This window comes from Lutjanus erythropterus, chromosome 24 (assembly GCF_056507025.1).
Source record: "Lutjanus erythropterus isolate fLutEry1 chromosome 24, fLutEry1.hap2, whole genome shotgun sequence".
NCBI classification, from domain to species: domain Eukaryota; kingdom Metazoa; phylum Chordata; class Actinopteri; order Lutjaniformes; family Lutjanidae; genus Lutjanus; species Lutjanus erythropterus.
The window spans coordinates 18,019,069-18,030,754 of NC_139340.1; the positions used below are offsets into that span (position 1 = coordinate 18,019,069).

Consider the following 11,686-nt stretch of genomic DNA (forward strand, 5'->3'; position numbering starts at 1 on the left):
GCCAGTTGATGGCTGCAGTGATTTTGGTGACACTACAGTGCATAAAAGAGAAGTTATTAACTTTTATTATTAATAAAAAATCTTAAAATTATGAAAAAATGTTTTTAATATCAAACCAAGAGTTGTAGTATGATCAGCAGCATCCAGTTGATGGCTGCAGTGATTTTGGTGACACTACAGTGCATAAAAGAGAAGTTATTAACTTTTATTATTAATAAAAATTCTTAAAATTATGAAAAAATGTTTTTAATATCAAACCAAGTGTTGTAGTATGATCAGCAGCAGCCAGTTGATGGCTGCAGTGATTTTGGTGGCACTACAGTACATAAAAGAGAAGTTATTAAATTTTATTATTAATAAAAAATCCATAAAATTATGATTTTTAAAAAAAATATCAAACCAAGAGTTGTAGTATGATCAGCAGCATCCAGCTGATGGCTGCAGTGATTTTGGTGACACTACAGTGCATAAAAGAGAAGTTATTAACTTTTATTATTAATAAAAATTCTTAAAATTATGAAAAAATGTTTTTAATATCAAACCAAGTGTTGTAGTATGATCAGCAGCAGCCAGTTGATGGCTGCAGTGATTTTGGTGGCACTACAGTACATAAAAGAGAAGTTATTAAATTTTATTATTAATAAAAAAATCCATAAAATTATGATTTTTTAAAAAAATATCAAACCAAGAGTTGTAGTATGATCAGCAGCATCCAGTTGATGGCTGCAGTGATTTTGGTGACACTACAGTGCATAAAAGAGAAGTTATTAACTTTTATTATTAATAAAAATTCTTAAAATTATGAAAAAATGTTTTTAATATCAAACCAAGTGTTGTAGTATGATCAGCAGCAGCCAGTTGATGGCTGCAGTGATTTTGGTGGCACTACAGTACATAAAAGAGAAGTTATTAAATTTTATTATTAATAAAAAATCCATAAAATTATGATTTTTTTAAAAAATACCAAACCAAGAGTTGTAGTATGATCAGCAGCATCCAGTTGATGGCTGCAGTGATGTTGGTGACACTACAGTGCATAAAAGAGAAGTTATTAACTTTTATTATTAATAAAAATTCTTAAAATTATGAAAAAATGTTTTTAATATCAAACCAAGTGTTGTAGTATGATCAGCAGCATCCAGTTGATGGCTGCAGTGATTTTGGTGGCACTACAGTACATAAAAGAGAAGTTATTAAATTTTATTATTAATAAAAATTCTTAAAATTATGAAAAAATGTTTTGAAAATCAAACCAAGAGTTGTAGTATGATCAGCAGCATCCAGTTGATGGCTGCAGTGATTTTGGTGACACTACAGTGCATAAAAGAGAAGTTATTAACTTTTATTATTAATAAAATCCAAGTGTTGTAGTATGATCAGCAGCATCCAGTTGATGGCTGCAGTGATGTTGGTGACACTACAGTGCATAAAAGAGAAGTTATTAACTTTTATTATTAATAAAAAATCTTAAAATTATGAAAAAATGTTTTTAATATCAAACCAAGTGTTGTAGTATGATCAGCAGCATCCAGTTGATGGCTGCAGTGATTTTGGTGGCACTACAGTACATAAAAGAGAAGTTATTAAATTTTATTATTAATAAAAAATCCATAAAATTATGATTTTTAAAAAAAATATCAAACCAAGAGTTGTAGTATGATCAGCAGCATCCAGTTGATGGCTGCAGTGATTTTGGTGACACTACAGTGCATAAAAGAGAAGTTATTAACTTTTATTATTAATAAAATCCAAGTGTTGTAGTATGATCAGCAGCAGCCAGTTGATGGCTGCAGTGATGTTGGTGACACTACAGTACATAAAAGAGAAGTTATTAAATTTTATTATTAATAAAAATTCTTAAAATTATGAAAAAATGTTTTGAAAATCAAACCAAGAGTTGTAGTATGATCAGCAGCATCCAGTTGATGGCTGCAGTGATTTTGGTGGCACTACAGTACATAAAAGAGAAGTTATTAAATTTTATTATTAATAAAAAATCCATAAAATTATGATTTTTTTAAAAAATACCAAACCAAGAGTTGTAGTATGATCAGCAGCATCCAGTTGATGGCTGCAGTGATGTTGGTGACACTACAGTGCATAAAAGAGAAGTTATTAACTTTTATTATTAATAAAAATTCTTAAAATTATGAAAAAATGTTTTTAATATCAAACCAAGTGTTGTAGTATGATCAGCAGCATCCAGTTGATGGCTGCAGTGATTTTGGTGGCACTACAGTACATAAAAGAGAAGTTATTAAATTTTATTATTAATAAAAATTCTTAAAATTATGAAAAAATGTTTTGAAAATCAAACCAAGAGTTGTAGTATGATCAGCAGCATCCAGTTGATGGCTGCAGTGATTTTGGTGACACTACAGTGCATAAAAGAGAAGTTATTAACTTTTATTATTAATAAAATCCAAGTGTTGTAGTATGATCAGCAGCAGTAATTTGATGGCTGCAGTGATGTTGGTGACACTACAGTGCATAAAAGAGAAGTTATTAACTTTTATTATTAATAAAAAATCTTAAGATTATGAAAAAATGTTTTTAATATCAAACCAAGTGTTGTAGTATGATCAGCAGCATCCAGTTGATGGCTGCAGTGATTTTGGTGGCACTACAGTACATAAAAGAGAAGTTATTAAATTTTATTATTAATAAAAATTCTTAAAATTATGAAAAAATGTTTTGAAAATCAAACCAAGAGTTGTAGTATGATCAGCAGCATCCAGTTGATGGCTGCAGTGATTTTGGTGACACTACAGTGCATAAAAGAGAAGTTATTAACTTTTATTATTAATAAAAATTCTTAAAATTATGAAAAAAATGTTTTTAATATCAAACCAAGTGTTGTAGTATGATCAGCAGCAGCCAGTTGATGGCTGCAGTGATTTTGGTGACACTACAGTGCATAAAAGAGAAGTTATTAACTTTTATTATTAATAAAAAATCTTAAAATTATGAAAAAATGTTTTTAATATCAAACCAAGAGTTGTAGTATGATCAGCAGCATCCAGTTGATGGCTGCAGTGATTTTGGTGACACTACAGTGCATAAAAGAGAAGTTATTAACTTTTATTATTAATAAAAATTCTTAAAATTATGAAAAAATGTTTTTAATATCAAACCAAGTGTTGTAGTATGATCAGCAGCAGCCAGTTGATGGCTGCAGTGATTTTGGTGGCACTACAGTACATAAAAGAGAAGTTATTAAATTTTATTATTAATAAAAAATCCATAAAATTATGATTTTTAAAAAAAATATCAAACCAAGAGTTGTAGTATGATCAGCAGCATCCAGCTGATGGCTGCAGTGATTTTGGTGACACTACAGTGCATAAAAGAGAAGTTATTAACTTTTATTATTAATAAAAATTCTTAAAATTATGAAAAAATGTTTTTAATATCAAACCAAGTGTTGTAGTATGATCAGCAGCAGCCAGTTGATGGCTGCAGTGATTTTGGTGGCACTACAGTACATAAAAGAGAAGTTATTAAATTTTATTATTAATAAAAAAATCCATAAAATTATGATTTTTTAAAAAAATATCAAACCAAGAGTTGTAGTATGATCAGCAGCATCCAGTTGATGGCTGCAGTGATTTTGGTGACACTACAGTGCATAAAAGAGAAGTTATTAACTTTTATTATTAATAAAAATTCTTAAAATTATGAAAAAATGTTTTTAATATCAAACCAAGTGTTGTAGTATGATCAGCAGCAGCCAGTTGATGGCTGCAGTGATTTTGGTGGCACTACAGTACATAAAAGAGAAGTTATTAAATTTTATTATTAATAAAAAATCCATAAAATTATGATTTTTTTAAAAAATACCAAACCAAGAGTTGTAGTATGATCAGCAGCATCCAGTTGATGGCTGCAGTGATGTTGGTGACACTACAGTACATAAAAGAGAAGTTATTAACTTTTATTATTAATAAAAATTCTTAAAATTATGAAAAAATGTTTTTAATATCAAACCAAGTGTTGTAGTATGATCAGCAGCATCCAGTTGATGGCTGCAGTGATTTTGGTGGCACTACAGTACATAAAAGAGAAGTTATTAAATTTTATTATTAATAAAAATTCTTAAAATTATGAAAAAATGTTTTGAAAATCAAACCAAGAGTTGTAGTATGATCAGCAGCATCCAGTTGATGGCTGCAGTGATTTTGGTGACACTACAGTGCATAAAAGAGAAGTTATTAACTTTTATTATTAATAAAATCCAAGTGTTGTAGTATGATCAGCAGCATCCAGTTGATGGCTGCAGTGATGTTGGTGACACTACAGTGCATAAAAGAGAAGTTATTAACTTTTATTATTAATAAAAAATCTTAAAATTATGAAAAAATGTTTTTAATATCAAACCAAGTGTTGTAGTATGATCAGCAGCATCCAGTTGATGGCTGCAGTGATTTTGGTGGCACTACAGTACATAAAAGAGAAGTTATTAAATTTTATTATTAATAAAAAATCCATAAAATTATGATTTTTAAAAAAAATATCAAACCAAGAGTTGTAGTATGATCAGCAGCATCCAGTTGATGGCTGCAGTGATTTTGGTGACACTACAGTGCATAAAAGAGAAGTTATTAACTTTTATTATTAATAAAATCCAAGTGTTGTAGTATGATCAGCAGCAGCCAGTTGATGGCTGCAGTGATGTTGGTGACACTACAGTGCATAAAAGAGAAGTTATTAACTTTTATTATTAATAAAAAATCTTAAAATTATGAAAAAATGTTTTTAATATCAAACCAAGTGTTGTAGTATGATCAGCAGCATCCAGTTGATGGCTGCAGTGATTTTGGTGGCACTACAGTACATAAAAGAGAAGTTATTAACTTTTATTATTAATAAAAATTCTTAAAATTATGAAAAAAATGTTTTTAATATCAAACCAAGTGTTGTAGTATGATCAGCAGCATCCAGTTGATGGCTGCAGTGATTTTGGTGACACTACAGTGCATAAAAGAGAAGTTATTAACTTTTATTATTAATAAAAATTCTTAAAATTATGAAAAAAATGTTTTTAATATCAAACCAAGAGTTGTAGTATGATCAGCAGCAGCCAGTTGATGGCTGCAGTGATTTTGGTGACACTACAGTGCATAAAAGAGAAGTTATTAACTTTTATTATTAATAAAAAATCTTAAAATTATGAAAAAATGTTTTTAATATCAAACCAAGAGTTGTAGTATGATCAGCAGCATCCAGTTGATGGCTGCAGTGATTTTGGTGACACTACAGTGCATAAAAGAGAAGTTATTAACTTTTATTATTAATAAAAATTCTTAAAATTATGAAAAAATGTTTTTAATATCAAACCAAGTGTTGTAGTATGATCAGCAGCAGCCAGTTGATGGCTGCAGTGATTTTGGTGGCACTACAGTACATAAAAGAGAAGTTATTAAATTTTATTATTAATAAAAAATCCATAAAATTATGATTTTTAAAAAAAATATCAAACCAAGAGTTGTAGTATGATCAGCAGCATCCAGCTGATGGCTGCAGTGATTTTGGTGACACTACAGTGCATAAAAGAGAAGTTATTAAATTTTATTATTAATAAAAAATCCATAAAATTATTATTATAATTATTATTATTATAATTATTATTATTTAAAATTATGAATTTTTTTTTTAAATATCAAACCAAGAGTAGTAGTATGATAAGCAGGGGCCAGTTGATGGCTGCAGTGATTTTGGTGACACTACATTGTCTAAGAGTGAAGTTATTGAATATCTGTGTAGTGTTTCTCTTCGCTGCTGTAGCGGTTTTGCAATTTGCAGACGGTCCCTATCCACTCGTCTCACAGCCGGCTGCTCATAGACACCAATGTTATTTCTGCAGCTTGAAAGACAGCTACTTTTGATAAAACTGGGCTTGTAGCACATTGTCTACCTTACAACGATGGGAAAGAGGCCTCGTTTATGTTTTGACAACGTATCACTAATGAGTTATTGATGCCGGAAGTCCGAATCTGTGAATATCTTTCCAACTTTACCGAGCTCGAGAAGCTCTCGCGGGATTTCGTGGGACGCGATTTCACATGATCTTTTGTGGAAGCGGATGTAAACAAACCGGAGACTAACGCGGTGCAACAGTTTGAAGTAAAACTTTGCCGTGAGAAAAACAAACACAGAAGTTAAACGAGTCTGGATGAGAAAATGTTTGAGGAGACGCATCAACACAGGTTGTTTATTCTTCAGCCAGAACAGGAAGTGAGATTTGAACTGTCAGTCTGTGAACAGCAGTGTGCTGCTAGCTTGCTAGCATTAGCCTGAAGTGCGAGAGAGTTTACGGCTGTTTTGCGACATTGTCAGCTGCTCTGTCTCGTTGTAGACTGTCTGTCTTCTCTTTATCCTGTTCTTGGAATCTGTCTCTGACACCATCTTCAAGCAGACGTGTCAGAGTGTGTAGCTGTTATCAGCGCTGTGTTGACGTCACGGTCAGTTTGTCTGCTGCGCGCATGACAGGAGTGAGTACAGGAGTGTCATCACTGATTTTGTCAAATGGTGTGGGGTCAACCACGTCCACATCAACACCAGCAAGACAAAGGAGTTAGTGGTGGATTTTCGCAGGAACGCGCCCCAGACTACCCCAGTGAACATCCAGGGTTTGGACATTGAGGTCGTGGGAGAGTACAAATACCTGGGTGTTCACCTCAACAATAAACTGGACTGGTCCACTAACACCAACGCCCTGTACAAGAAAGGCCAGAGTCGTCTTCACCTGTTGAAGAGACTGAGGTCCTTTGGTGTGTGCAGGACACTGCTGAGAACTTTCTATGACACTGTGGTAGCATCTGCCATCCTGTATGCAGTGGTCTGCTGGGGCTGTGGAAGTACAGAGAGGGACAGGAAAAGACTGAACAAGCTGGTCAGGAGGGCCAGCTCTGTCCTGGACTATCCCCTGGAGACCATCGAGGAGGTGGGTGAAAGGAGGATGTTAACAAAACTGACATCTATCATGGGCAACACCTCTCACCCCCTGCATGAGACTGTAAGAGCTTTGAGCAGCTCGTTCAGCAGCAGACTGCTGCACCCACAGTGCAAGAGGAAGCAGGTCCTTCATCCCATCAGCTGTCAGACTTTTCAACACCAACACCAGCATGACTTAATGTAGCACTGTTAGGCCTGCTGCATATTCCTTGTGCAATACTGTATGTTCACTTTGTTAAATCCCTCACTTGTTAAATCTCTTGCTGCTAACACTAATATTTAGTGCAATCTATCATAACCTTTGTGCAATCTGCCTCTTCAAGTCAACAAAGTTTACAGTGGAAGGTGTATATATTGTAAATAGTCTGTGTGTACAGCCCTGTACTTATTACTTTAAATTTTATATTTCTTAGATTTTATATTTTTAAACTGATATGTACATACATATCTTCCTTCTTTTTTATCTTAATATTTTTAAGTACTTATTGTCACTCTATCTGTACTGCTGAGCTGCTGTGACAAGTGAATTTCCCCGGTGTGGGATCAATAAAGTTCATTTTATCTTATCTTATCTTATGACGTGACCATCGTGCAGAACATGTGTGACAATGACGGACACAGAACCGGATTTGTGACGCTGACCGGCCGGTCACCGGTCAAGGCCAGTCACGTGAAAACCGGCCCGATTCCGAGCATTGCCGATTAATCGGTGCAAGTCTATTAATACTGAATAAAATAAAATTTGTGACAGGTTGAGTGAAACAAAATATTTCGATTGTGAATATTCATTATGTTTGTTGAGGTGGTGCAGCAGTAAATATGAGGAAACTGAAACAGAGCAGATAAACCTGTCAATCAACAGTCATGTGATGTTGCTTCATGTCCAACAGAAACTTAAGCTCCACACCTTTAAATGAGTCATTACTCTGCTGTACCATCCAGGTTTTATCCTTGGATTGACTGATATCTTTGCTGCTACTCGCCTGTCAGAAAGTCTGAAAGTAACATGGAGCAGGTCTGTGCCGCGGAAGAGTCACCGGACACAAACACCACCAGCTCCACAGCCAGGAACAAGAGTGAGACAGAGACTGAAGGGAGCAGGTAATTCACAGTCTGCACCGTGATCCCATTTAACATTTGTTTTTGCATTATAACCAATACCAACACAGTAATAAATGTTGTGTAATATACTGTTAAAGCAGCACCAAAGAGATGACGGACAGTCCTGCTCTCACAGTGGAAACCAAAGAAGAAGAGGAAGACAACAACAAGCTGTCAGTGATCTGCTGGAACATAGACGGACTCGATGGAGAGAAGCAGCCGCAGAGAGCCAGAGCCCTCTGCTCTTATTTAATCTCGTAAGTATCAACTCTGTTATCAGCCACAGCTGTGTGTGTCCGTGAGAATATTCTGTGTTCAGTTTCCCAGCAATATGACTGTTTTAGTTTCAGTTTCACTTCTCCATGTTTGGAGGTGGGAAGGAACAAAGTACAAATATTTCAAAGTACAAATACTTAGTTACTGTTTACGAATATTTTTTTAAGACCTCAAAATGTTATTTTTTCAGTTTCAAGGCACAAAACTCAGATTATTGGATTAGAGACTCGTGGGGATTTAAAGGCTCAGTTTTGTCCTCTGAGACATTTTGAACAGTTCTGTCTCCTCCTTTCATTTGTTTCCACATAGGCACTCTCCTGACGTGGTTCTTCTTCAGGAACTCATCCAACCGTACCTCTGCTATATGAAGAGACGTCTGGAGGCCACCTACAAGTTCATTGAAGGTACATGTAAGACCGTGATGGAATGGGGCCGGTGTCACCTCTGTGGTCCTGTAGTTAGACCATGATGCTTCACTGCTGGCACACAGCTGCATGTTTCTCATGTGCAGCTCATTCCCCTGATAACCGTGTTTACTGTTAAAGGGACAGGTCGGCTTATTTCAAGTGTGCCTGAGTGAGCATATAAACACATCAGATGACTTGTTCTGCAGTCATATAGTATAATGTTCTGTTCATTCTGAAGTTCTTCTCTGTCTGTCAGGTGGTAAGGAGTGTTACTTTACTGGGATGTTGCTGAAGAAGTCACGAATCACAGTGCTGAACTGTAAGAAAGCCCCTTTTCAACTCAGTCAGATGGGGAGGAACCTGCTCATCGCTCAGGTGGGAACATGAGATACATGTTCTTATCTCATATTTATATTTTTTTATTTCATAATTATGACTTTGGACTTGAATTTGGACTTTTTTATCTTATAGTGTTGACTTACCACGGGGATATTAACTTCACCTTTACTCTGTGCATTGATGTAAAAACGTCTGTCCTTTACCATCAGGTGCTGTTCAGAGACCAGAAGCTGTGTCTGATGACGTCCCACTTGGAGAGCTGCAGGGCCCACGCACCTGAGCGGATGAGACAGCTGCGGATGGTGATGAACAGGATGACGGCGATGCCTGATGATGTCACTGTCCTGTTTGGAGGAGACACCAACCTGAGAGACGCTGAGGTTCGTCTCTTCCATGCAGATGTTTTCTGTGATACTCAAGTCTCACACAGACCAACTGTTAACCTTAACTACATGTATTCACACATAAAGGAAGGAATAAGTCACCTTTTGTTCTTTCCTGTCGTTCCATTGTAGGTCGCTAGAGTTGGTCTTCCCAGCTCTGTGTGTGATGTGTGGGAACAGCTGGGAGAACCAGAGCAGTGCCGGTACACATGGGACACCTATGTCAACACCAACAGGGACATGGAGTTCAAGAATCGACTCCGCTTCGACCGGCTCTACCTGCGCCGTGCCACCAAAGATGGCGTCCTGCAGCTGCAGCCTGACAGCATGGCCCTGATTGGGCAGGAGAAGCTGGAGTGTGGCTGTTACATCAGCGATCACTGGGGAATCCACTGCACATTCTCTGCTCAGTAGACATGACACACAAAACTACACAAACTGAAACCTGCACAAACTGTCCCTCTGTGTACTTTTAAAAACATGCAGTACTCAAAATGTGCAGAGGTAATTTTTGTTGAAAAGAAAAATACATTTTGTGGATGATTAAAAGATGTTTCTGGAGGACCTGCTGAAATGACACAATCACAGCTTATGTTACCTAATGTCAGTGGTGGACAGTAACGAAGTACATTTACTTGAGTACTGTACTTAAGTACATTTTTTGAGTATCTGTACTTTACTTGAGTATTTGTTTTTGTGGAAACTTATTACTTTCACTCCACTACATTTCAAAAACAAATATTGTACTTTTGACTCCACTACATTTCTAGGAAGGTTGTTGTTACTTTTTGACTGAGTGCATCGTTGAAGTCAGCTGTTGCTGTTTTTTCTTTTCTAAAATGCAACTGGTCACATGCTGTGTTCCTCACAAAACACAGGAAACCAATCACAGTAGCTCCTCTCAAATGGGACTGATGTAAAAGCAGAAATACGTCCAGGCGCTCTGTAACAAGAACAAGCAAGCTCTCCCTCTTTCATTCAAACAAAAAGCAGTAATGGTGACGGCAGGACAAAGACAAAATTAAATCTCAAGATGTTATTATAATTATTCATTATTCCAGGTAGCTTTTAAAGTTGGATTGTTTTTATTGGGGTGAAAAATACCACATAATGCATGTACATACTGCCTCTGAAGACAGAAAGAAATCTCAGTTATTTAACAGACTTGGAGAACTCCTTACAGTCGGCTTCAATCTAATTTTATGTGGTGATTTTAATACAGTTACATCAGAATGTCCTTTTTGGTTTTGATTGTATTTCTATGTTGAAGTGTTTATAGGTGTTTCTATAGGCTTTGTGTAGCAGAGTGGTTCTACAAGCAGTTCAGTGCATCATTAGATGGTTTCAGAGAGTTACAAGCTTCTGTAAATACATCATGAAAACAATACAGCATGTATTGATATTAGAAAATGTACTTTGTAATTTGTACTTTTGAATACTTAAGTATTTTTATAAATGTGTACTTCTGAATACTTAAGTATTTTTAAAACCAAGTACTCTAGTACTTTAACTCAAGTAAAATTTTGACTGAGCAACTTTCACTTGTAGTTGAGTAATATTTGACCAGGAGTATCTATACTTTGACTCAGGTACTGGTGTTGAGTACTTTGTCCACCACTGCCTAATGTTAAAAACACTAGTTAGCTAGTTAGCTATGTCAATCCTTAGGCAGATAGTTACACCTAACAGTCAGTGTTAACCAAATGCTAACTAGCTACCCAGTTAGCTAGAGTGTCGTTCTGCAACAAAACTCTAGCTAACTTGCAAGTTAAGCTATGTATTTAGCTAGCTAGTTACATCTTGAAGCCATCATTAGCAAAATACTGGGTAACCTGCTAGCTAATCTACATCAGTTTGTTAGCTAGCTAGTGAGCTTGTGTGTTGTTCTGTGGCAAAACTCTAGCTAACCTAAAAAAAAAAAAAAACTCTAGCTAACTTGCAAGCCAACCTACATTATTTGTTATGTAAAAGAAAATACATGAATACAAGAATAAATATATTTTTTAAAATACATGAATAAATGTGCAAATAAATAATTGTAATAATAAATGTGAAAATACTTACAATTTTTCAAGTAATTTGTCTTAATATTTTTACATTTATTTATTCTTTTATTATTTTCATCTCTAGATTGTCCATACCATATGTTTAATCATTTTTTTTATTCATCCCCTTTTACATTTATATATTTTATTTATGCTCTTATTAATTTGTTTTTTTATTCCT

The 11,686-nt window shown here is 35.1% G+C and overlaps 1 protein-coding gene across 9 annotated transcripts in view; it reads left to right on the forward strand.

Moving 5' to 3' along the window:
- LOC146304960 (tyrosyl-DNA phosphodiesterase 2-like) overlaps window positions 1–11,538 on the forward strand; it is a 53,240-nt gene extending 41,702 nt beyond the window's left edge. For 2 of the 9 annotated variants that reach the window (XM_084713820.1, XM_084713821.1), the window contains exons 5-6: window positions 9,287–9,457; window positions 9,593–11,538. In XM_084713820.1, the coding sequence (XP_084569946.1) occupies window positions 9,287–9,457; window positions 9,593–9,874 (453 nt within the window). In that variant the 3' untranslated portion in view covers window positions 9,875–11,538. Of the gene's footprint in view, window positions 1–6,045; window positions 6,235–6,805; window positions 6,944–7,074; window positions 7,176–7,896; window positions 8,056–8,153; window positions 8,313–8,640; window positions 8,736–8,994; window positions 9,114–9,286; window positions 9,458–9,592 lie in introns of those variants that run through there. The other 7 variants (XM_084713814.1, XM_084713813.1, XM_084713817.1 and 4 more) reach the window with 7 other exon arrangements.
- Window positions 11,539–11,686: the final 148 nt, after the last annotated feature.